General features: G+C 33.8%; 11 protein-coding genes across 11 annotated transcripts; 4 read left to right on the forward strand and 7 right to left on the reverse strand.

The window, feature by feature from the left end:
- Positions 1–25: 25 nt before the first annotated feature.
- On the reverse strand, positions 26–2,044 carry NAEGRDRAFT_45689 (uncharacterized protein; the record flags this gene model as incomplete). The annotated part of the gene is made up of 1 exon (XM_002682411.1): positions 26–2,044. The coding sequence occupies one exon, from the start codon at positions 2,042–2,044 to the stop codon at positions 26–28; it is 2,019 nt and encodes a 672-aa protein (XP_002682457.1).
- A 302-nt stretch (positions 2,045–2,346) lies between these two features.
- Positions 2,347–3,681, forward strand: NAEGRDRAFT_1097 (uncharacterized protein; the record flags this gene model as incomplete). Its single annotated transcript, XM_002682216.1, has 4 exons — positions 2,347–2,559; positions 2,606–3,187; positions 3,232–3,356; positions 3,405–3,681. Coding segments are annotated over 4 exons (1,197 nt in total), but the record flags the coding sequence as incomplete, so codon positions are not given.
- Positions 3,682–4,305: 624 nt separating this feature from the next.
- On the forward strand, positions 4,306–9,223 carry NAEGRDRAFT_78038 (cytosine-5 DNA methyltransferase; the record flags this gene model as incomplete). Its single annotated transcript, XM_002682217.1, has 7 exons — positions 4,306–4,779; positions 4,825–5,336; positions 5,458–5,995; positions 6,037–6,198; positions 6,240–6,971; positions 7,015–7,959; positions 8,003–9,223. 7 exons carry the CDS (start codon positions 4,306–4,308, stop codon positions 9,221–9,223), a joined length of 4,584 nt encoding a protein of 1,527 aa, XP_002682263.1.
- A 484-nt stretch (positions 9,224–9,707) lies between these two features.
- NAEGRDRAFT_30058 (uncharacterized protein) lies at positions 9,708–10,340 on the reverse strand (the record flags this gene model as incomplete). Its single annotated transcript, XM_002682412.1, has 1 exon — positions 9,708–10,340. One exon carries the CDS (start codon positions 10,338–10,340, stop codon positions 9,708–9,710), a length of 633 nt encoding a protein of 210 aa, XP_002682458.1.
- A 2-nt stretch (positions 10,341–10,342) lies between these two features.
- Positions 10,343–11,263, reverse strand: NAEGRDRAFT_78039 (homeodomain-containing protein; the record flags this gene model as incomplete). The annotated part of the gene is made up of 1 exon (XM_002682413.1): positions 10,343–11,263. One exon carries the CDS (start codon positions 11,261–11,263, stop codon positions 10,403–10,405), a length of 861 nt encoding a protein of 286 aa, XP_002682459.1. The 3' UTR covers positions 10,343–10,402.
- Positions 11,264–11,513: 250 nt separating this feature from the next.
- NAEGRDRAFT_78040 (uncharacterized protein) lies at positions 11,514–12,890 on the reverse strand (the record flags this gene model as incomplete). Its single annotated transcript, XM_002682414.1, has 3 exons — positions 12,768–12,890; positions 11,847–12,690; positions 11,514–11,817 (listed from the first exon to the last, which is right to left on the reverse strand). The coding sequence occupies exons 1-3, from the start codon at positions 12,868–12,870 to the stop codon at positions 11,514–11,516; spliced, it is 1,251 nt and encodes a 416-aa protein (XP_002682460.1). The 5' UTR covers positions 12,871–12,890.
- A 698-nt stretch (positions 12,891–13,588) lies between these two features.
- Positions 13,589–14,005, reverse strand: NAEGRDRAFT_62288 (uncharacterized protein; the record flags this gene model as incomplete). The annotated part of the gene is made up of 1 exon (XM_002682415.1): positions 13,589–14,005. One exon carries the CDS (start codon positions 14,003–14,005, stop codon positions 13,589–13,591), a length of 417 nt encoding a protein of 138 aa, XP_002682461.1.
- Positions 14,006–14,449: 444 nt separating this feature from the next.
- Positions 14,450–15,217, forward strand: NAEGRDRAFT_45694 (Peroxin 11a (Pex11a), putative; the record flags this gene model as incomplete). The annotated part of the gene is made up of 1 exon (XM_002682218.1): positions 14,450–15,217. The coding sequence occupies one exon, from the start codon at positions 14,450–14,452 to the stop codon at positions 15,215–15,217; it is 768 nt and encodes a 255-aa protein (XP_002682264.1).
- A 1,186-nt stretch (positions 15,218–16,403) lies between these two features.
- NAEGRDRAFT_45695 (uncharacterized protein) lies at positions 16,404–17,372 on the reverse strand (the record flags this gene model as incomplete). The annotated part of the gene is made up of 1 exon (XM_002682416.1): positions 16,404–17,372. The coding sequence occupies one exon, from the start codon at positions 17,370–17,372 to the stop codon at positions 16,404–16,406; it is 969 nt and encodes a 322-aa protein (XP_002682462.1).
- Positions 17,373–17,628: 256 nt separating this feature from the next.
- On the forward strand, positions 17,629–21,933 carry NAEGRDRAFT_35014 (uncharacterized protein; the record flags this gene model as incomplete). The annotated part of the gene is made up of 1 exon (XM_002682219.1): positions 17,629–21,933. One exon carries the CDS (start codon positions 17,629–17,631, stop codon positions 21,907–21,909), a length of 4,281 nt encoding a protein of 1,426 aa, XP_002682265.1. The 3' UTR covers positions 21,910–21,933.
- Positions 21,934–22,519: 586 nt separating this feature from the next.
- NAEGRDRAFT_78042 (mitochondrial aconitate hydratase) lies at positions 22,520–25,048 on the reverse strand. Its single transcript, XM_002682417.1, has one exon. It carries the CDS (start codon positions 24,924–24,926, stop codon positions 22,551–22,553), a length of 2,376 nt encoding a protein of 791 aa, XP_002682463.1. The 5' UTR covers positions 24,927–25,048; the 3' UTR covers positions 22,520–22,550.
- Between the last annotated feature and the right edge of the window lie 103 nt (positions 25,049–25,151).

Here is a 25,151-nt window from a genome sequence, read left to right on the forward strand (position 1 = left end):
TGTAAGATATCTTTTGAAATCTAATTTATTCCTGTTTTCTTTTCTTTTTTTCCTTCTTTTCCTTTTTATGCTTCTTTCTCTTCTTCCTTTCCTCATCATCTGAGGATGAGTCCAACATTTTGCGAATATCTGAAATTCTTGACTCTAATTGAGCAATATAACTTGTTGTCGAATCTCTTTTCATTGGATAAACATTAAAATCCAATTTCTTTTTCTCCTCTTTCTTTTCTACAACTTCTACCTCTTTCTTTTCTTTCTTTTCCTTTGACTTCATGCTCTCTAGCACAGCCTTTCTCTTCTCAATTAGAGAATGAGACGACACCTCTCCTTTAGATTCCTTCATTTCTTTTACTATATCCTTGAGGGAATTTACGCTATCAAAAGAGAGAATATCTTCAGACTTTTCATTACTCTTTGTTTGTTGAGGCGTGTGAATTCTATTAGAAGGTACCACTTCGTCATCGTGTTCTATAATATTCCTCACTTTGGTCTCAAATACTTGTTTGAATAAATCAATAGAAGGTCTAGCTCCATCTTCCATCTTGTCTTGATTTTTCACAGATTGATCTGGATTTTGCTCCACAATGAAATCTTTTGCCAATACATGCGATTGCTTTTGTGTTGTTTCAGTTGTGGTATTTACAGGAATAGATATTGGATTACATCCAAAACGTTTGGAGAGTAATGGTTCTGGTCTCCAATCTGAGATAGTTCTAGACTTTTCTCGATTCACTCGAGTAGTACTACTTTTTGATGCCTCAGTACTACCATTGTCAGATGAGGAAACAAATCTATTAGACATAGATTTGGCTAAATGTTGTTGCATTTCTTTGGATTTCTCGCTTTGTCTTGAAGATTCTACCGACTTTTGATTGAGATTTGTAGATTCAAAAAGCTTCTTTCGTCTCTCTTCTGCAGCCATCAAGTGCAATTGAATTTTGTGGTCTAATTTTTTGTATTCCTTCTTGATAGCTTCTGTATTAAAAATGTGATTTGGTACAAAATCCTCAGGAACCTTTGGAGGCAAGTATTTGGTTTGATTGAGGAAAGGTTGTTTTGATTTAATGAAAATCAACTTCTCATCCCACGTATTTTCCTCACTCTCTTGGGTTGTTCTCAGATCTATATCATAATTACTCATATCATCTTCTTGGTAATACTCTTCTTCTGTGGTATTCTTCTTATTATTATGTACAGGTTTTTGAATATTTAATATATCATTAAGGGTTGAATGTTTGTATCCAATACCACATTTATCTTCCTTAATAATAACAGTCGATAATTTAGAATCTGTGTGCAATTCCACAGAATCTGTCTTGCTATATGATTTGACTCCAATACCTTTCGAAGGAATCCATCCCATTTTCTTCAATAAGGAATATCCTATATTTGTTTCATTTGAATCATAACTCCTATCATTCAAACTAATCAATTTTTCAGAACTGCCGAATAATGCTTCCAAATGTCTTTGATCTGAAGAATTAATCTTTCCTCCAAATAAATCAGAAATTGGATCAGCAATTACCTTGTTTGTCACTTTCATAAATTTATCTGTTGCTTGAACCTGTTTCGAACCACTCAATCCAAAAATCTCTTTCATATCCTCTTCATCCATAAAATCAGTAATCTTCCTCTCTAATCTAAAATCATTAGATGGATTCCAACCCTCCTTTGATCCAACAGTGTTGAAATAACCAGCAGAATAACCACCTGTAAAGGCTCCATGAAATCTTCTTCTTCCCTTTTCATCGGTTGCATATTGTTGATGTTCGGAAGTGTATCTTTCTTGATTATGGGCTTTTAATTCTCTTTCATTCTCTTCATCACCATCAAAGATTGGTGTTCCGAATAGAGTTTGATTATTTCTTCTTCTATTATGTGATGAAGAAGAATTGATTTGAGAATGTCCTAACCCTGCCCTTGATTCATGATGAGAAGAAAACCCACCATGATGATTATTACTACTGGTTCCTTGTTGATGTGCTCGATTATTCCGCTGCTGATATTGTTGATGATTATTGTGCTTACTATGATGATTAAACATTTTTTTGTAATTTACCTATTTTTATCATCTAATTTAAATAAAAAAATAAACAAAGTGTTTGTTAAAGGCTACTATTTCTTCTTGTTCAACAGTTTTGTTTTCTCGTGAAATGTACATTAATGTTAGAATTTATTGTTGTTGTTGGGTTGCTTTGGAAGAGAAATTCTTCATCATGAAAGGAAAGCGCCAAACTCGAAAAATATTAAAAAAAAATTGGAAACTAAAAAAACCGTTTCCTTGTTTTTTTGCCCATCACATCATCATCATTTGTTTTATTTATTGTTATCATGTCTGATTCATCATTATCTTTCTTTCAGAAGGAGACGATTCAAGTGATCGCTCAATCTGTGGGCATTACTAAATTAAAAGATGAAATTGCTCAAGCTTTGGCTCTTGATGTTGAATATAGAGTGAGAGAAATAATACAAGATGCTTCAAAGTGTATGAAACATGCTAAGAGAGGAGTTTTAACTACAGATGATATTAGTAATGCCTTGGCAATGAAGAATATCGAGGTAGGTAACTTTGTATATTATTTGATGATCATGAATGTTGTTTTAGCCACTTTACGGATTCAAAGGACAATCATCACAACCAAATAGATTTAGGAGAGTTAAACAAACGAAAGATTTATACTTTTTGGAGGATGTAGAACTTGATTTGAAGGATTGTTTGGAAAAACCTCTTCCAAAGATACCAATAGGACCATCAATATTTACACACTGGTTGGCCATTCAAGGTATTCAACCAAAGATTCCTCAAAATCCTACTATTGAAGAAACAGAATCGGAAAGAAAGAAGGAATCAAAAGATAAGGATCAATCCAAGAAAGTTTCATCATCACACGATCCTAATGTAGAATTTAAACCACTTGTCAAACATATATTATCGGAAGAACTCCAAATGTACTTTGAAAAAGTTACAGAAGCTATCAAAGATACTACAAACCAAAAGAAAGAACTAAGAAAAGCTGTCATTGAAAGCTTGGCAACTGATTCTGGTATTAATCAACTCGTCCCTTATTTTACTCAATTTATTGCTAGTGAAGTCACAAATAATATGAGAAATTTGACTCTTCTTTATAGATTGATGGAAATGACAAAAGCACTTCTTGTCAACCCAAATATTCATATTGAACTTTATGTATGTACTGCTTTGAATCATTTTAAATCTTATCATAGTATTAGCTTCATCAAATAATGCCTTCAATTCTGACTTGTATTGTTGGTAAAACTTTATGTGAAAATCCATATGAAAACCATTGGGGACTTCGAGACTTTTCAGCAAATACTATTGCCTATATTTGTCGCAAGTAAGTTTCTATTATATTTTTGAAACAGTATTCATCAAATATTTAAAGATTTGGCTCCTCATATCATACCCTCCAACCCAGAATTACTAAAACATTGCTTCATGCATTTTTAGATCCAAAAAGGTCAAGGGCAACTCATTATGGTGCTATTGTAGGAATTACAGCTCTAGGATCACATGTAACACAACTCTTGCTCTTGGAACCTCCTAAGAATTCTAACCTTAAAATATTTTGCAATTTACTCCTTCCTGAACTTGTTTCCTCTGACATGAACACTAAACACCAGGCCTTTATGTGTTACAAAGCATTATTAACAGCCCCTGGAAACTTTTTCACTCAACTTGCTAGGTTTTTCAAACTTGAACAACAGGAACGTGTGAGAGATCTTGGAGAAAATTCAAATGTTATTGAAGAGGATGATAATTATTACGAATCTCCTCAACTTGATTCATCAAAGAAGAGAGATTCCAACAAATCAGAGGAGGTTCTAAAGATTGAACAATTGACCAGAGAAATGAGAGAAAGAATGAATTCATCCAATATTCCAGAAGATGTTTCTGAAAGATATTCAGAATTCTTTGATTTGTTTGGTGAATCAGTATTTTCCTTCATTGACTATGATGTTTATAACAAGAAACCTGACAACTCTCCTGATGCATTCCTGCTTCGTGACTTGATTTTGTAATTAAACTTTTTAATGTACATTTCAACATAACTGGTCTGGATGACATTGTTGGTTCAAATGAGCAAACAGACAATTATTCTACCTCAACCACAGTAAAAAAACAAAATTTCATTCCACAATTTCATCTTACAAAGAATGGAATTAAGGATGTTAATTTAAAATCAGTATCGTGATCGAGCTAGATCACAGTTTTGTGTTCAATTGTAAACTCTCGGTTTTTCATATTCAGAATGCAATTGTTTTATTTATAGAAAAACAAAAAAAATGCAAACAAGAAACATACTCGTGTCCGGACTGGGTGGTGGTCTCGATATTCAAAATGCTCTTTTATTATTTAAACTTTTAAAGAATACACAAAAACACTCGAGTGAGCTTTCTGATGATTTTCAATTTAATATTGCTAATGTATACCTTGGTTCAGTGAGACCTTGTCGCCAAGAAAATATCAATGATCCGATTGATACAACAATTTCACCATTTGTAACTGTGATCGGAGCAAATAGTACAATTTCTATCAAGGGAAGATATTTTGAACCAACAATTGCAAAAGAATTAAATGAAAATGTAATCATGATGACAGGTTCAGTGGACAAGACACCTACTGTTGACACTTTGGCAATTGACAATTTGAAAGAAGGATTGAAAGCACTTACAGAAAAGTATCAATTGACTGATTTGATATTTGTTGATGGTGGTGGAGACTCTTTGATACTAGACAGTAATGACACAATTGATAAGGTAGGTCTATAATTGGAGTAATATTGATTCAATTTACAAAAAAAGATTCATAACAATGTATTTATTGGTGGAGATGCTGTATGCTTAGCTGCTCTCCATAAATTGTCTTTGGAATTACCAAATATCAATATAATTCAAGGAATTATTGCTGTTGGATTGGATGTTAACAGGAAAGCATTCAAAAAGAATGTTAAAGAAATTGGAGAACGTGGAGGATATTACGGAAGAGTAAATTTTTCAACAGGAAAATCAGTTGACACAAGAAATCATACCAATGTTTTTGTAAACTCTCTCACACGTTACATATTTGAAAATCAAATTGTAAGAGAGGCAACTTTACAGGAATTCTTTGAAGTTGCAGAAAAATATCTTGTCCTCACACCAGAGCACTGTAAAATCAAAGACGATCCAAAAGCAACAGAGAAGAGATTTATGAGTCATACTGCAGTTGTGACCTATCATGCTTTGAAGAATAATTTTGGACTTCAAAGGACATTTGTTCCTTGGGAACCAAAATTGAAGGAAGGAAAGGGAGTAGTTGTAGATGTTGACCATCAGTGGCTCTACCTACTCAATCCAGCCACTGCTGAGCAAATTAAAATTGACAAATTTAACACTGAATAAAAACTTTCCCGCCAAATAAATTGTTCAATTTTTAAATTTAAAAAAAATGAAAAGAAAACAAAAAGAAGCTCAAATCATTTCATCATCGGATGAAGCAGATGATGAAGTTGTTGTTGTGATTAATTCGAGTGATGAATCGGAAGAGGATGATAACGATTATGGTTATTCACTAGTAAAGGGTAGTGGCCAATATAAGTCTCTTTATGATTTTACTATTGTGTCAAATCCTGATTATTTGGAGAATGGAGATAAACCAAGGTTCTTTTCTATTGAAGGATTGACTTCGGTTGGAAAGGAATTATTTGCTTGTGGAATGTGCTTTAGTCATGACAAGAAAACTGACAGCAAAGTTGGCTCACGTTCAGTATTTGGACCTATTAAAGAATGGGCAATAGAATATAGATTCTTGCCTGTTGTTAGTATTTTGGTTGAAACTTCGTCAAAGGATACCGAGTGGATTGAACTTATTTCTCCAACAAAAGAATATTTTCACATATTCAATTCTACATATCAGACGATTGCTGTGTGCCATGCTTTGATTAATCTTGTTCAGAGACATCCAAAAGAGTCGTACGAATCTATTATAGAAATGGTAGGTTTATTGGAATTATTCAGTCTTTAACATTTAAATAGCTCAAAAAAGCACAATTGGCTTTTATTTACCACCCAACCATAAGAAATACTAAACCCATTGTAAGCGAGGATTACATTCTTGAAAAATCAAAATTTATTTCAGAACAATTCAATAGTTTACAAGAGACGAGGGTTTTAAACTCTTCATTCTTTTCACAACTAGTAAGTGTCTTCTTAAATTAATTCTAACGCATTTATAGGAGGACATAATGATGAGAGGGGGAGTTCTTGCTGAACTTATTACTTCATCTGAGGAGGAAGAGGATGACACTCAATCAACAAGCTCAGAAGAAGAGTTTGTTCCAAAGGGTGCTCACTCTGATCCAAGTGATGAATCCATGTCAGAAGTTGTCTCAGAATCATCAGATTCTTCTGACTCTTTTTATAAACCAAAATCTGTGAAAACTAAAAAGCAAACAAAATCTAAGAAAACCCTCTCTACTGTATCAACTAAAAAGGAAAATTTAATTAATGACGATTATTCGAGTGGCTCTGAGGAAGAAACTAAGACTAAGAAAACTAAAGCAAAATCCTTGAAGAAAACAACAGTCAAAAAAGAAAAGAAGGAGAAGGAAATTGTAAATAAGAATTTAGAACAAATTAAAGCCCATGACCTTGAAGATATCAAATGGGGAAAGCCAATCAGTAAGAAAATTGACGAATCAGGTCGAAAATATTTCAAGTCTTGTAAAATTTCAAAAGAGGAATATAATATTGGCGATTTTATCTACTTGAAAACTCCATATCTCAATCATGAAATGCCATACTATATTTGTATGGTTGATTCATTCTTTGAAAATTGGAAAGGTCAGCGTCAGATGCGAGTGAGATGGCTTAGAAGATATCAAGATATTAAGATACTTACTACAGGAGAATATCATAATGTACTTTGTTATGATCACCAGGAGTTGTACTTGACAGACGAATATGATGATGTGAGTATACTTACTTTAATTAATTACAAACATAATATTTTAGAACTTTATCAAGAACATTAAGGGAAGATGTGCTGTATTTTTTGTAAGAAAGACTGAAGATTTTGAAAAAATTGAAGGATCACGAGATAAGAAGGATATTTTCTATTGTAAAAGCAAGATTGTAATTGTTGGAGAACAGATTTCTCTGTTAGAGTTAAGTCCACAAGAAATTGAACTCACATTCAAATGTATGGAAAATAACTTGAATGCCATTAAGGACCAATTCATTCCAAAAGAAAAAATTACAGCTCTTGACATATTTTCTGGTTGCGGTGGGTTGAGCCTAGGGTTGGAAAGAGCAGGTATCCATGTTAAATACAGCATCGAATTTTGGAAACCAGCAGCTGATACTCATCACTATTATTTCAAAGATTGCCACACCTTTTGTAAGAATGCCGAAGAGTTCCTCAAGCACATTAAGGTGGCTAATGAATTGAAAAAAAGGTTTGGTCTTTTAGATAAAAAGTGTCAAATCAAAGGTTCACCTGGTAAGAGAAGAGTGATCCACATCAAAAATGCCAAAAGAAAGAAGGATGGATCTCTTTGGTTAATGGTTGAGAAACAGGGTCAAGATTTGTGGATGGATGTTGAAAAAATGGATAGTTATAGAGCAGAAATTGTACATTTTCTATCAACAAAATATGCAAACATACCAGCACCTGACGAAATTGATTTAATTGCTGGAGGACCTCCTTGTCAAGGATTCAGTTTACTGAATAGATTCAAAGAAACAGATTCATCAAAGTTCTTATCACACGATAAGAATCGTTTAGTTTTAGTGTTTTTGGATTATGTGAAATACTTTAAGCCTAAATATGTACTGATTGAAAATGTGACAGGTATTCTTAACACGACAGTATTTGATGTACCATCAGCAATCATTGAAAAGTTGGATGCAAGAGGTTATGAAGCCAAATTCTCAACAGTTAACGCACAACACTTTGGAGTAAGTTTTTAATATATTTCAATAACGTAATTTATCGTTAAAGTTACCACAAACAAGAACAAGAGTAATTTTCTTTGGTGCAAGAAAGGATGAAAACCTTAAAGTTCCAGATTTCCCAAAGAATACTCATGCTTCCCATAAAGTTAGTGCTGTTCTTGACAATGCCAGTCAGGTAAAACTTGTAGCAAATGTAAGAAAGATTGTTGCAGGACCTCTTCCTCCTGTTTCACTCAGAGATGTTATTAGTGATCTGATTCCTTTTGAGGATTCATCAGAATCAACTGCTGAATATCTACCTCCAAAGACAGTCTATCAAAAGCTCTATAGAAAGGATAGCGATACTTGCATTGATCACATTTCACAATCATATGGAGAGGTAACCTCAGCACTTATCAAATGTTTACCTAGATATCCTGGTTGTAATTTTAGAGATTTGGCAGAAAGTGCAAGACCACTTTTAAAAGAGGGTTATTTGACCTATAGAGACTTTTCCAAGAATATTCTAGCTAGATTGCAGTGGAGTAAGAGTTGCCCAACACTTGTCACTCACTTGAACCCATATAGTATGAAGGTAATTCATCCCAATCAACATCGAGTTATTTCTGTAAGGGAGGCTGCTAGATGTCAGGGCTTCCCTGACGATTTTATATTTACTGGAAGCATTCACGATAAGTACAAACAAATTGGTAATGCTGTTCCTGTGAATATGGCCAAGGCGTTGGGAGGTGAAATTATTAAGGCCTATACAAATCATCTTTTAGACAAGAATGGAAATAGAAGAGAGGTTGAAGCAACAACAACGAAGAAATTGAGAGAAAATATGTACAAATGGTTTTCAGATCTGAAGTCATGGGCCAGTAAGGACTATGAACCAAAACCTTTACTCAAGGAACTCATAGATATTCTAAAACCAATTGACAAATCTCTATGTGATGGATATCTAGTTCCACCGACAGACGAGGATATTCAATTCTTGAAAAAAGAAATACCGAGACTGGTTCAGAAACATGCCAGTGATACAGAAGAGGTTATTACCCAAGAAGTCAAGGTCATTTATAATGATTCGTCAGATGACGATGAAGCTGATGCAGAATGCTCAAATTCAGAAGAATCTGACAATCAAGACGAAGAAACTGAAATTCAAAAAGCTGCTTCTCAAAGAAAATCAAAGAAAGCTCCAGCCAAAAAGAAACCTGTTCTATCTGAAAGCTCTTCTGAAGAAGAAGAAGCTATCATTAGTATTTCTGATTCTGATTCTGATTAAAACATTTTTATTTCAGATAAATATCACATAACTTTAGTTTTCTTGTCATTTATCTATTAAGGCAGCGAAATTGAATTGGTTTATCATTCAACATATATAGCTTCCTCAAAGAGTGTTATATCGAAAGCTTATCAAACTGTCAAACGTTTGATGAATTTAACATTTAATATTTAAACACATTTTACAATAATTAAAAAAAATGGAACAAGACAAATTACAACCACTCTCACCAGGTACACTCACTCAATTTACCTTGAACATGATTGAAGATTGTTTTGATGTTTGCAACAAGAAACAAACTACAAGTAATAATTCATCATCATCATCACTCCACAAGGAATGTATCGGAAATTGTTATCAACTCTATCAACAAGGCTTTATCTATTTATTAAATCATTATCAAAATAATAACAATCAATCTAATTCTATCAATAATAATAATAATAATATTAATTAATAATTATTACAACAATAATTTCAACAATTAAAGGCTAAAAACAAGAGTGAAATTATTAGCTGGCATACTCACTCTCTCAATTAATTTCAATCCGAATTGATTGGCTTCCTTTTCTACTTGTTCTACATCTCTAATGCCCCACAATGGATTTCTCAATTTTAAATTCTCATCAAAGTTTCTATTGCCTTCACTTGTAAATTCACCATTAACATTGAAAGGACCATACAAGAATAGATAACCATTGCCAGTAGCAGCAGATGATGATGATGATTTTAAAATCTCACTCGCATGCTTCATCAACATGGTACAACACTTGAACGGCGAAATGTGTACAAGATTAATGGCAATAATGGCTTTAAATTTGCATTCAAAGGGCAATGATTCCTCTCTGGAAATATCAATAATGGTGGGTGTTAAAACATTGGATAGTGATGAGGTTCTTTCCTTGATAATTGCAAAATTCTCATCAGTCATTTCGGAAGGATGAAAAATCAGGTTTTGGAACTCTTTGGCAAAGTGTGAAACATGTTGACCATAACCTGAGGCAATTTCCAAGATTTGCTCTCCAGAATCTTTTTCATTGGAGAGGTATTTGAGGAGAACTTGCAAGATTGGTTCCTTGTTTCTTTCAGCTGCTTCACTATAGTTTGGCAAGGACATTTGTAATGTGTGTATTTTTTTTATTGTAAACTTGAATTGGGAATCGAATCTTTCCAGTTGACTTATGGTAAGGCATGGATGGATGAAGGTGGATTCTTCATTTTCTTACAAACTCTTCTTCTTGCATTAATGAAATAATTATTAACTTGAGCAACTGTGATGTTTGCTAATTTAGATAAATATTGTTTGTCGCTTTGATCTGGATATGGATTGTGCCAATTATCATACAACCACTGTTTTAGAATTAAATTTGCTGTTTCTGAAAGATATCTGGTTGACTTTTGTTTACATATTTTCTTATTTCCGAAAGTGGTAATTCCCTTATTGTCAAAATGGTTGGTGTTGTAACGAGTATTTGTATTTTCAACCCTAATAGAGTTTGAAATTCTGTGATGTGTTGTAATTTGATTAGTAGTTGATTCGTTTCTCTCTCTTTGGTTTTCGTTGTGAATAGTTTGATCGTTGATGGAGAGTGATGTTATTTTATCTGGTATTGTATTGTCAACATTGATACTCTCTTCTTTACGAACAGTAACTTCAATCTCTCGCAATAATTCTTTAATTGAAGGAAGTTTCGATTGGTTAATATTTGGTAGATGTTGGTAGTGTTGTATTGAAGAAGGTTGGTTAATTATTTGTTGCTCGTGAGGAGGAGTGGAAAATTGTGTAGAATGAGCTGTCGAGTAAGAATTAAAGGTTTGAAAGTTATCATGGTTGAGTAGTCTATTGTTTCCTTCAAAATATGTTTGATTACTGCCATATCCTGTATTCAAAGTGTAGGTGGGGTATTGTTTACTGTTTGAAGGAACACTTCTTGCTGAGATGGGAGTAGCATTGAGTTGACTAATATGCCAAGCTTTTGAAAATGTAGTATGGTCAAAGCATGCAGTTGAAAAGTTAGTGTTTTGATGTTGAGGTTTCATGTTGTTTTTTTGTCTTTTGATTTAGAATGATGGTTCTTCATATCGCAATTTATCAAAACCCTTTTAGAATTATTCCTGCTCAATTCCCAAAGGAGCTTAATTTGTATTTTGACAAGTGCTATGAAATTAAAATTGGAGGGAATCAGATTAAAGACGGAACGATACATGATCCCATTTCCAAACTTGAGCTATCAATAAAGACATGAAAAGTTCATAAATTTAAACATTTAAAAGTTTACAATCAGTTTATTTAGAAGAAGAAACAAACAATAGCAACAACAGCCATTAAAGCAAATGAAACAGTTGAAGTAACAGCAGAAGAGGTCTTGACATAAATGCTGTTAACAACAAATCCAGTTTCAGAAAGGAGAGACTTCCATGAGTTAGCATTAGCATCATAGAACTTTAAGAAGTTTTGGCCACCAACAGCTACTGATCCAGACTTGCAACCAGTAATTGTGTATTGACTGAAAAGACCACAAATATCCATACCGAGAACAGTTTCTTTAGGATAGTTAGTACCAATGACAGCATAATCGCCAGTACCATCACGTCTCTTAACAGAGGATTCACTGTTTGATACTTGACATTACCACCAGCAAAGATAGAACCAACATTTGAGGCAGACAATCCCTTAATGTATCTAATCTTGTTAACTGCACCAGTGGTAACTGAACCAGCATCAGCAGACCAAGCAGCAGACTTGTGATTATAGTTACAGACACCCTTACATTCAGTCTTAGCGAAAGAAGTAGCAGCAACGAAAATGTTATCAGTGCTGAAAATATTTGGATTATAATAGATATCAGTAACACCAGTGGCTCCATCAACAAGAGTCCAAACACCAGGGGAATTAGTAGTGTCATAGATGGCAAGACCAAATTCCTTACCATTAGCATCGTAGAATTTACCACCATAATAAACCTTATTGTATGTGATTAATTGGTATTCATTTTTGGCAACAACTGTTACAGAAGTAGCATTCACAGCAGTTTGTGTTTCCCACTTCTTATTCTTGTTGTGATAATACAAGAAGTTTGTGGCAGTACTACCGGAGACAGAGGCCTTGAAATTACCACCAACAAAAATGTCACAAGGGAAAAGACCAGAGATAGACATTGAGTCAGGAAGGGATGTACAATCGGTATCAATAGCAGTAACAACAGATCCAGCAACGAAATCTGATGAAGAAAGACCAGTATCAATCCAAGCAGCAGTGTAAATGTTCCAGATAGCAACTGGACCAGTCTTCTTAGTTCCGACTTGAGTGAAAGCACCACCAATATAAACGTTTCCGTATACATCAACATTGACAACCTTAACTTCACCATCAGTACCATTTTCCATGGCCTTCAAAGCAGATTCCTTCAAATCATAGTAAGCAATATTGTTGTATTTAGTACCGTTCAAGGTATTGAAAGAACCACCTGCGTACAATAATGATACAAAGATGATGATATTGAAAAAATAAATAAATTTCATCACGTGTTATCTTTCTACATACCAAGATAAATTCTTGTGGTCAAAGGAGTTGCTGGAAGAGTAATGGCAGTAACCATGCAAGCGAAGAACAAAACGCAAGCAGCAGATAACAATGTCTTATACATCTTGTGTTTTTGTTTTTTTTTGATCTGAGTTGGGAGAGAGTTAGGCAGCCCACAATTTAACGAGTGTATGAACAAGCACACCAATACAACCAACGTGAAGCTATCTGTTGGGCGGGAAAGAAATTACAAAATAAAGTTCAAAGTTGAGGAATTTGTTAGCCAATAACCATACAAAATCGACATATTCAACGTTCAACACCTCTTAAGGAATATTCAACACCTTGTGAGGCTGGAGAGAACTTTTAATCCCTTATTTCTCAGCTTGTTTTAAAAAATCTCTAATTCGTTGAAGGAGGAAGAGAAGAATGAACTTTTTCATCCTAATTGAATTGAAACAAGGTGATGTTTATGATACTGTGTTTAAATACATCATTTATTAAATATTCGGTGGTGAGATGTGGTGACTCAGTGCATGACTGACTGCTAGTTAGAAAGAGTCCCCTTTGCTTGTGTGTTGAAATCGAAACAAAAGGAAGAATAAATTTTTTAGGGCAATCGTTTACCTGGCGCAAATTTCACTTCCTAAAATGTAGCTTGAGTAAGACATTAAATCATTACAATATGTATATTATTAAACACAACTACGGTTCGGGTGGTGGTACTCGTGCAAGTTTTGTGGTGATTTTGGGACACAATAACTCCAACAAAAAAAAGAGGCAAAATTGTCAACTTGTTATTAAATTGCTGTGTTAACTTTATTGAAGAAAATATTCATGATTTACAATAAGGCATACTCCTTACTGATCATTCTTTGATACAAGTAGTAACCATTCATCATGTGAACTGTCATGTCAAAGATAGTGAGGAAGAAATCAATAGTTACGTGTTTTTCTTTACGATATTCAACAGAACTCCAATCACGAATTCTCTTTGCATAATAACCATCTGTCCAAGTGATGACATAAAACAAATGACCAATTAAATGGAGTACAACAATGATAGAGTAAAAGCTTCCCATCAAATCACTCAATATAAAAAGAATAGAGAAACCACTCAATCCGTCATAGAGAAACCACTTTCCCATTCCTTTTAACTTGGCATTGGACGGTTGATAAACTCTGGTAAGAACCAAACCATGTGTGAGAAATAGGTAGATTTCAGAGAGGAAAAGAATTGGGTAGAGGATTTCAATCATGTTGTTTTTTTGTGAGGTGTTTATAAATTGTTGGAGGGGATTTGAATTGAATAGAAATGGCTTGGTTTTGATTCTTGTTGGTGACAATTATGTAGTGTGCATGGATGATCTATGAACTAATTCTATTTGCCATCACCTTGTTTAAATACCCTCCAACATGTTTAAACACCCTCTGAAAGGGAAAACTGAAGAAAATGAGATTTTAAAAGATTGGGTTGACTGGTTTTTTCAACACGTTTACAATGAGACGATTTTTCAACCAACTCAAACTGTAACATGAAATTGTTGAGGACTTAGACCTCAATTTGTAAACTATCTATCACATAAAAAACCTTCAGGTAGGACGACACAACAAATCTCCGTACAAATTTCCATTGCTAATTCGCGCCAATGTTGGTTGCGCTTTTCCTCCAAATAATTTTAAATCAAGGAAAATAAAAAAAAATGTCTACGACTGCAAGCTCTCCTTATAAATCTGCCATCAATTTTATCAACCAATTCCAAACATTGACCAACTCTGGTCTTGGTAGAGACAAGGCAACAAAAATTATTCAATATGGATGTAAAATTATTGAGGAAATTTTAGAAAAATCAGCTTCTCCAGCCAATGATTATAAAGATTTGATTGTCCGTGTTCAAAGAACAAGTGCCGGATTAGCAACTGCTCGTAGAGTGATGCGTTTCTGGAAACCATTCCAAGGATATGTTGCACTCCTTCAATTTATTGAAAGTTTGATCAATGGAAAGAAACAAACAGTGATTGGTATTTTCGAACTTGTATCTAAATTATGTATGGCACACTACTTTTTGATGGATCACTTGACATGGTTATCTAAAGAAAAGATTTTATCGGAATTGCCTTTAGAATTAGCAGAAAAGAGTCAATCATTTATTGCAACTACTTTCAACAACAATAAGAATGCTGATTACTCTCGTAGCAGTTCTAATTTCTGGTTTTATGGAGTAGTCTTTGCTTTGGTTGCTCACGTTTTGAAATATTCCGAATATTTGACAAAGGAAAAGAAAGAATTTGATATTACTAGAGACGTCAATCAACAAAAGATGTTTAGAACATTTATTGCTCTCGTTTGTGATTTGGGAACAGCAGCCATTCTTGCCAAGAAGATTAGCTACCAAAATAAGGCTGCACTTGGTGTTTTCGGTGTTGCTTCTTCATTAATCTCAATTTATGACAATTGGCCATCTCAATAATTATTTTTAACTGTAAATTAAATGTATATTTTAACTGTAAATGATTCGTTAGTAATATAGGAAACTATGTTAAATTAAGCTGAATTAATTTATTACGAAATAAGAATGTCCTTAGCTATAGAAACGAAACAGTATCGTATTGATACCACATTTTCAAAATCTCACCATATGGTAATCTCTGAAATATATTGTATTGACACCAAAAAGTAATTTATCAAATATTTGTTATTTAAAAACTTATCTGAAAAATCATTAAATGTGATTTTAGAGATAAAGATAATGAAAATATTGGATAATTTATAAGATAAAATATTAATTCTTCAAAAGTTTATTGAATTTTGAAATTTAGATTAAGACCTTAACAAAGAAATATATAAAAATCTTCATACGTTAGTAATGGTTCCGTGTGGTGATTGTTTGGGTGGAAATGTTTCTCTCTTTAATTTTGTACACTGTTTTCATGTAACACTCTTGGAAAGTTAAATGAGGTTTTGTCTGATTACTAACAGAAAATTTCTCTTGGATGGCCAGCAGCTTCTTCTTCATGGATTGGGAAACGTGTGGTTCATTCAATAAAAACGAAACAACGCTGCAAATATCTAATCGCACCAACAAATCTACTAATGTCTTGTTTTCAACTACACTAGGATCATAAAATTTTGTGAGCAGTGATGGTAACCATTTGATTGGATCTGAATATTCAGCTTTTTGTAAATTACACAATAAAGAACTTGTACTGAGAGTTTGTTCTTCATACCTGACGGGAAAGGAACGGAATTCATAGGCAAAAATTAAAACCAATAGTACAATACTGTGTTTGGACATTTTTTTCTGTTGGATTTTATTCCATTATTAGGTTCCATTTGTAAACTTTTAATGCTAGTTCAAGATGATAAAACACAAATTCAATAACAATGTAATAAGAGAATGGTGGGTTTCAAAACATTACCTTGAACACATAGACTTTTTCAAAATGGTTTTGCAGGACCATGGTATAGATTTGGATAGGAAGAATAGAAACGTTGCACTGACCCCAATATTTTGAAGGATTGCAAAGAAGAGCTTAATGACTTTTGGTGGTACAATTTGATTGTTGTGATGAAATTAATCATACCTATGATATGGGTGGTGAGAAAAGAGTCAAAAAAACAAGATAATATTTGTGGTGTCTACTAAAGTTATTTATTTATATGAAATAAGAATTTTCCTGTTCTTGAGCTTTCTTTTGGTTAAGAAGATCAACTATGACTTTTTGTAGATCGCCATTATATTTCCTTAAATACTTTAAATTTTCATTCTTGTCCACGAACCCCATATCAATCAGAATTGCTAGTTCCTTCTCGTATGTAGTAGCAAGGGTATTTACATCACTAGCAGAGGTAGTAGGAGTGTTAGAGTTGAGTGTTGAGAGGCTCTTTTCAAATGATTGACTGAGCAATTGTAAATTTACATTTTCATCATTTGCATCTGGAACTTTTGGTAGTATATGAGGATTGAATGTGTGATGGCCTCCATAATGTTGATCTCTAATATCAGAATTATTATAACATTCCTCACAAAGGTCAAAATTTTCACAATCAGCACACTTGTATCTTTTTCCAACAAAATCTCTAATCTGACAACCATCACAAACAGTTCCATAATGTGGTCCATTTTCACTATCTGGTATTACTAGAGAATCCTGTTGTTGTTGCAAATTTGGTAAAAATCGATTCATTAATCCAAGTATTTCAGGAATAACTTGATGAGCATTACTAGGTGTAATATCTCTTCTAACAGTTGTATATGGTGAATATCTATTATTTGAGGTGGCATCTCTTCTCTTTGATTCTATTGTTTTTTTAATCAATTGAATTTTGAGAAGAGCCATCTGATTCGTGTGACACATATGTAAAGCTGTAACCCATTCTAACTCACTACTAAAATCAATCCAATCTTTTTCATCATCCTGATATCTAAATACATAAGTATCCAATGAAACACTTTCTTTGAAACTTGTATTAAAATCTGAAATAAATTTATCCAACGATAATAAACCATAGGGAATCAACATTCTTCTCACTTGTGTTGGTGAACACTCAACTCCATTATTATGAATAAACACTTTGCTGTTGATATTTCTAATCAGCTTGCTTTCCGAATTATCAGTCTCCATGATCGTCCTATTAATGCAATGGTTAGTATCTTGTTGAATTGTTTTTTTTAAATTCTATTTTTTGTCTGGCTTCCTTTTTATCCTCTTTGGTGGAACAATTTCATTTTATTGCTTGTACCACAATGATGAGCATGGAAAAACTGAAAGGCATTCAACCAGGATGAAAGTGCGCCTCTTCAACAATCAAATTGCAGCATACCGCTGATCACTTTGTTTTTAACGTTTTATTTTTAATTAAATTTGCAATTCATAAAAAATGAGCATACAACCCAGCCAAAATGTTACACTAGAAGAGAAGGTCCACGAGAGGGTTGTGCAGCACGTGCATCTTCCTAAACGTATTTCTCAAATTAAATTTAGTGTTTTTACTCCGGAAGATATTAGAAGAATGTCTACTGTACAAATTTATAATCAACATTATTATACACCTGATAAGAGAGGTTTTCCTCATGGTCCTCTTGATCCTAGGTTAGGTACCGGAACAAAAAAGGATATTTGTGAGACTTGTGGATTAGGTGTTGCTGATTGTATTGGACACTATGGATATGTAAAGTTAGAATTACCTGTTTTTCATATTGGTTTTATTTCTAATGTTGTGGAAGTTTTACAAAGAATTTGCAAGGATTGTTCTCGTGTTTTACTATCAGACTCTGAAATTCAATCATTCAGAAACAAATTCAAGAGGCCGATGGACAACCAACAAAAGAAAGCTTTATATAAGAAAGTTGGTGAATTATGTAAAAAATGTTCTCAATGTCCTCATTGTGGATCATTGAATGGAAAAGTAACCAAATTGAATGCAATTAAAATAGTACACGAAAAGTACAAAGTTGCCTCAACAAGAAAAGGAAAGGATGACATTGATCAACAATCAAGAGAATTCCAAAGTGAATTTGGATTGGCTGTTCAATTAAACCCTGAAATCGAGCCATTTTTAGGAGAGGCACAGGATGACATTAATCCAATTAGATGTCTTAGATTATTTAAAAATATTTCTGATACAGATGTGGAAGTTTTGAACATGAATCCTAAGGTTGTAAGGCCTGAAAACTTTATTCTTACACACATTCTTGTTCCACCACTTGTTATTAGACCAACTGTTAATACTGACGGTGGTACTAATGAAGACGATCTGACAGCACAAATGAAGAAGATTATTGAAACAAATATTATTTTGAGAGAAAGTGTTGAACAAGGTGCAATTGTTCAAAATTTTATGGAAAAATGGGATACTTTGCAACTTGAAACAGCACTTTATATTAACAGTGATACAAGAAATATTCCATCATTTGTAACAAAGAAGAAGGTTAGTAAGACTCTCTGCCAAAGACTTAAGGGTAAGCATGGTAGATTCAGAGGTAATTTGAGTGGTAAAAGAGCCAACTTTACTGGTCGTACTGTCATTTCACCTGATCCAAACTTGGAAATTAATCAAGTTGCCATTCCAGAGTTGGTTGCTAAGGTACTTACTTATCCTGAAGTTGTGAACAGAACAAATAAGAAATTATTACAGTCATTAATTTTGAACGGCCCAGAGGTTCACCCTGGTGCAAACTTTGTTATTAAGAGTGATGGTATTAGAAAGAACCTTGCTTTTGCCAAAGATAAGATGGAAGTTGCTAAAAATTTAAAGTTTGGTGATATTGTCGAACGTCACGTAATGAATGGAGACTATGCTCTTTTCAACAGACAACCTTCATTGCACAGACTCAGTATTATGTGTCACCGTGTTAAGGTTTTACCTTACAGAACATTCAGATTTAACGTTTGCGACTGTGCTCCATATAACGCTGACTTTGATGGTGATGAAATGAACGTTCACATTCCACAAACAGAAGAAGCAAAGGCTGAAGCTGGTATGCTTATGGATATTCTTAAAAATCTTATTACTCCAAAGAACGGTGACCCAGTCATTTCTTGTAACCAAGACTTTTTGACTGCTGCCTGGAAAATGACAAGAAAAAATACTTTCTTTGATAGAGCAGAATTTTGTATGCTTTGTTCTTATATGGGTATTGAGGATAAGAAGATTGATCTTCCTCCTCCAACTATTTTGAAACCAATTGAGTTATGGACAGGAAAACAACTTTTCTCACTTTTAGTTAAACCAAACAATAATACTAATGTATTTGTCAACTTTGAAACAAAGGCTAAAAACTACCTTAAAGATGAAACAATGTGTCCTAATGATGGTTATGTTTGCTTTAGAAACAGTTATTTGATTTGTGGTAACTTGGATAAGAAAATTCTTGGTGACGGCAGTAAGAGTTCATTGTTTTATGTTTTAATTAGAACTGTAGGTCCTGCTTATGCTGCAGCTTGTATGGCCAGAGTAGCTAGAGTTGCATCTAGATGGTTGATGAATTATGGTTTCTCAATTGGTATTGACGATGTCATGCCATCTGCACAACTTACAGAAAAGAAGAAGATGATTTTATCTGAAGGTTATGCTGTTTGTGACGAATATATCAAACTCTATAAGGATGGTAAATTAGAACCTCAACCAGGTTGCAATATGGAACAAACTCTTGAAGCAAAACTTAACAGAGAACTTTCAGAAATCAGAGGTAGAGCTGGTAGTATGTGTTTGGATGAGTTGCATTGGCTTAATGCTCCACTTACCATGTCTGTCTGCGGTTCTAAGGGTTCCGTTATTAACATTTCACAAATGATTGCTTGTGTAGGTCAGCAAACTGTCGGTGGTACTCGTATTGCTAACGGTTTTATGAACAGAACACTTCCTCACTTCCCAATGTTTGCCAGAGATCCAGCTGCTAAGGGATTCGTTTCAAACAGTTTCTTTACTGGTCTTACTCCAACTGAATTCTTCTTCCACACTATGGGTGGTAGAGAAGGTATCGTCGATACAGCTGTCAAGACAGCCGAAACTGGTTATATGCAAAGAAGATTGATGAAGGCTTTAGAAGATTTGTTTGTTGCATATGATGGTTCTGTAAGATCAGCTGACAATACTGTTATTCAATTCAAATATGGTGACGACGGAATGGACCCTCATAGAATGGAAAGTGAAGAGAGTGGTAGACCTCTCAATTTCACATTTGTTATGATGCATGAGAAGAATATAAATCTTCCAACCAAGGATGAAAAAGCTCTTACACCTGATGAAATTAGACAAAAGCTTGATTCCTTCCTCAAAGAAAAGGAATCTAATATATTTTCTGATAAGTTCATTGATGAATTGAGTACCTTCACAAACAATTATATTTTCAAGTTGGAAAATTTATTGAAGGGTGTTGCAGCAGCCAATAGTATTAGAGATGAAAATGAAAATAATGCATGGGAAAAGGTTGTTCACTATATTGAAAAGATTACAGATAGACAACTTACTTCATTCTTCCGTGCTTGTAGAAGCAAGTATTTCCGAGCTCTTGCTGAACCTGGTGAACCTGTAGGCGGTATTGCTGGCCAATCTATTGGTGAACCAACCACACAAATGACATTGAAAACTTTCCACTTTGCTGGTGTTGCCAGTATGAACGTTACTTTGGGTGTTCCTCGTATTAAGGAAATTATCGATGCTACCAAGAATATCAGTACTCCTATTATTACTGCTTACTTGGATACTCCACTTACAGCAACTAAGAAACAAAAAGAAATGGCTGCTCGTGTTGTTAAGGGTAGAATTGAAAAGACCACTCTTGGTCAAGTTGTCAACTACATTCGTGAAGTTTACAATTTGGGAATTTGCTACATTGAGATTGATTTGGATGTGAAACAAATTTCTGCACTTCAACTTGATATTACACCTGAAACTGTCAAGAATAGTATATTGTACTCTCCTTTAATGAAATTTGAAAAGGGTAAAGAAAAATCAAAGGATAAGACCAAACTTTCTGATGAACCAAATCTCGTACAGATTCAAAAGGGTAAAGTAAGAGTTTATCCACCATCTGTAGATAGAGATCGCATGTACTTCAATATTCAAAAATTGAAGAGATACTTACCTGAAGTTATTGTTGCTGGTATTCCAACTACCAACAGAGCTGTCATTAACGAAGAAAAAGGAAATGTTTATCTTTTGGTTGAAGGTACTGACTTGTTGGCTGTTATGGGCACCCCAGGTGTTCTAGCCAAGACAACCAAGACCAACAATATTATTGAAATTTCACAAACTCTAGGAATTGAATCAGCAAGACAACTTATCATGGATGAAATCAAGTACACAACTGGTAGTTATGGTATGAATATCGATACCAGACACATTAAGCTCTTGGCTGACATTATGACATTTAAGGGTGATATTTTCGGTATTCAAAGACACGGTATCATTAAGATCAGAGACAGTGTATTGAAGATGGCCTCTTTCGAACAAACTACAGACCATCTCTTTGAAGCTGCTTCTCATACTCGTGTTGATGATGTCAATGGTGTTTCTGAATGTATTATCATGGGTGTTCCAATTCCAATTGGTACAGGTTTATTCAGATTATTACAAGATGCTCATGTTGATAAGAAACGTTCATTACCAATCAATAGAAAGAAGCCTATTTTTTCAACTAAATCATTACTTTCATAATTTATTAAAGATTAAATAATTTTTAAATAATGTTAATTTTTTTTAATAAATAAAATGCAAACAAGTGATCAGCAAGAAACAACACCATCATCGGAGGAGCAATCAAACATTGCCGATCAAAACACTTCTGATAATAATAATACCACAACAACAACAACAACAACAAATACAAGCACTTCGGAAGATGTACAACAAGCCAATCAAGAATTATCAAAAGAATTAAAGTTGGCAATTTCCGAATTGTCCTTTGGATTTCAATCGATATTTAAACCAGAATTTGATTCTATTTGTTCCCATTTACAAGAGTTGAGGTTGGTTTTTAAAATTAATGGTGATGAATTTAAAACAATTTAATAATTGGAATGTCAAAGACAATCACAACAAATAATACACGATATTGTCAAGGAAAGAAATCAGGATCTTTCTTCAGTTCCTCACATGCAAGAAATTGAACAAGTTGTAAGTAATTATCAGGAATTGGGATTGTATTAATTTTTTGATGTTAGTTATCACTCATGCCACAATATATCAACAAATTACATCATTTGAAGAGTGAAATGAATGCTGTGCAAGAAAAGACAACCAAGATAAAAGTTAGATCAGATAAATTATTGAAATAAAGTCAATATTGAGTGACTAATTTATTTATTTAATTGATCTCTGATCCAATTTAAAGCAGAACCAGCTCTGAACCATTCAATTTGAGCATTATTCATTGTGTGTTGAAGTGGAATTTGAATTTCTGGCTTTCCTTTTACAGTTAAAGTGAGTGGAGAATTTGGCTTTAAGTTTTCAACACCAATAACTGAAATTAAATCAGTTTCTGGATTAATCAAATCATAATCATTTGGATTGACAAAAGTTAATGGCAAAATACCTTGCTTTTTAAGATTAGTTTCATGGATACGAGCGAAACTTCTTGTAATGACAGCAACACATCCCAAGAAACGTGGTTGTAAGGCAGCATGTTCACGAGCACTTCCTTCACCATAGTTTGAATCACCAATAGCAATCCATGATTTCTTATATTCTCTTTGATAACTCTTGGCAACTTCTGGAACTGTATCTTCCTTTCCATTGAAAACATTCTTAACCTTATTAATCTTTCCATTCATGGCATTAACAGCACCAATTAGAGTACAATTACTGATATTTTCCAAGTGACCCTTATAATTAAGCCATTTACCTGCTGGTGAGATGTGATCAGTTGTACATTTACCTGCAACCTTAATTAAAACAGGAAGTTCAATAAAGTCCTTTCCATCCCATGCATTCCAAGGTTCCAAAATTTGTAAACGATTACTCTTTGGATCAACGTTAACATCAATCTTTTTTGCTTGTTCAATATTAGTGAGAGGTTCCAAATATCCACCATCAACCTTTTCATAACCCTTAGCTGGCAATTCATCACTTTGTGGAGGTTGGAATTTGAATTCCTTTCCATCTGATCCAACCAAAGAATCAGTAATTGGATTAAAATCAATTCTACCAGCAAATGCCATAGCCATTACAAGCATTGGTGATGTTAAAAAGTGACTAGTCAGTAAATTACCATCATTTCTTCCACTAAAGTTTCTATTAAATGATGAAACAATTGAATTCTTTTCACCTTGCTTATCAGTTCTATTCCATTGTCCAATACATGGTCCACAAGCATTGGCCAAAACCTTTCCTCCAACTTGTTCAAAAATATCTAACAAACCATCTCTCTTCATGGTTGCAAAGATTTGTTCTGAACCAGGTGAAATGAATAAATCAGATTTACATTTCAATCCATGTGCAATTGCTTGTTTAGCAATAGATGCAGCACATGTATAATCTTGATAACTTGAATTTGTACAAGAACCAATCAATGCAGCACTCAATTCAGGTGCCCAATCATTTTCCTTAATACTCTTAGAAAATTCAGAAATTGCATGACTTCTGTCAGGTGTTGCTGGACCATTAAGCATTGGTTGCAATTCATTCAAATTAATTTCAATAATTTCATCATACTTTGCACCTTCATCAGCTTTCAAAACTTGAGCATAACGATCAGCGTTTTCAGCAATTTTACCACGATTAGTGGCACGTAAATATCTTGACATGGCTTGAGTGTAAGGGAAAATACTGCAAGTTGCACCAACTTCAGCACCCATATTACAAATAGTTGCCATACCAGTACAAGATAAAGATTCAACACCTTCTCCAAAATATTCAATAATATAACCAGTACCTCCCTTGACAGTTAATTTACCTGCCAATTTCAAAATGACATCTTTAGCACTTGCCCATTCATTCAATTTTCCAGTTAATTTAACACCCAAAATCTTTGGTCTTTTCAGTTCCCAAGGAATTCCACTCATAACATCAACTGCATCAGCACCACCAACACCAATTGCAACCATTCCCAAACCACCTCCATTTGGAGTGTGTGAATCACAACCAATCATCATACCACCTGGGAATGCATAATTTTCCAATACAATTTGGTGAATAATGCCACTTCCTGGTTTCCAAAATCCAATTCCATATCTCTGAGAGGAAGATTCTAAAAAGTTAAAAACTTCACCACTTTCTTGGAATGCTTTTTCAACATCTCTTTTAGCAAGTGTTGGTTTATCACTTTTAATATCGAGAGATCCCTCACCAACAATTAAATGGTCACAATGGACACTTGTAGGAACAGCTGTTTTATCCATTCCAGTAATCATAAATTGGAGAATTGCTGTTTGTGCTGAAGCATCTTGTAAAGCAACACGATCTGGTTTAAAATTCAAATAACTTTCCTTTACACTTTGCAGTGTTTCACTTTCATTGAAGAGGTGAGATTGAAGAATTTTCTGAGCATAGGTCAATTTATCTTTACCTGATTTCATTCTTTCATAAATTTTAGCTTGTTGTTGAGTTGTATATTCAATGTCACTTTGTGGTGGTAAACTGGTAAATTTACGACAAGTTTGACTTGTTACAAAACACTTGTTGACCTTTTTCAAATTTCCAACAAGTTTTCTACTATTAGTTTTGTTCATTAACATTTTTCTAATTTTACAAAGGTTATTATTTCCAGAGTTTTTAGTGAAACAAAAAAGAATCAATTATTGAATTGTTTAAAGTGTGGTGTGGAAGGAGTAACACAATTCGCTTATTTTTTTTCGTGTGCTAGTTACAAGTTTGTTGCTTGTTGTGAATCATCTGCTTCCGGAGAATTATAAAGCGAAATGAATATGGGAGATGTTACGAAAATGGAAAGAATGCTGATT

Source organism: Naegleria gruberi (genome assembly GCF_000004985.1).
Source record: "Naegleria gruberi genomic scaffold NAEGRscaffold_3, whole genome shotgun sequence".
Lineage (NCBI taxonomy): Eukaryota > Heterolobosea > Eutetramitea > Acrasida > Naegleriidae > Naegleria > Naegleria gruberi.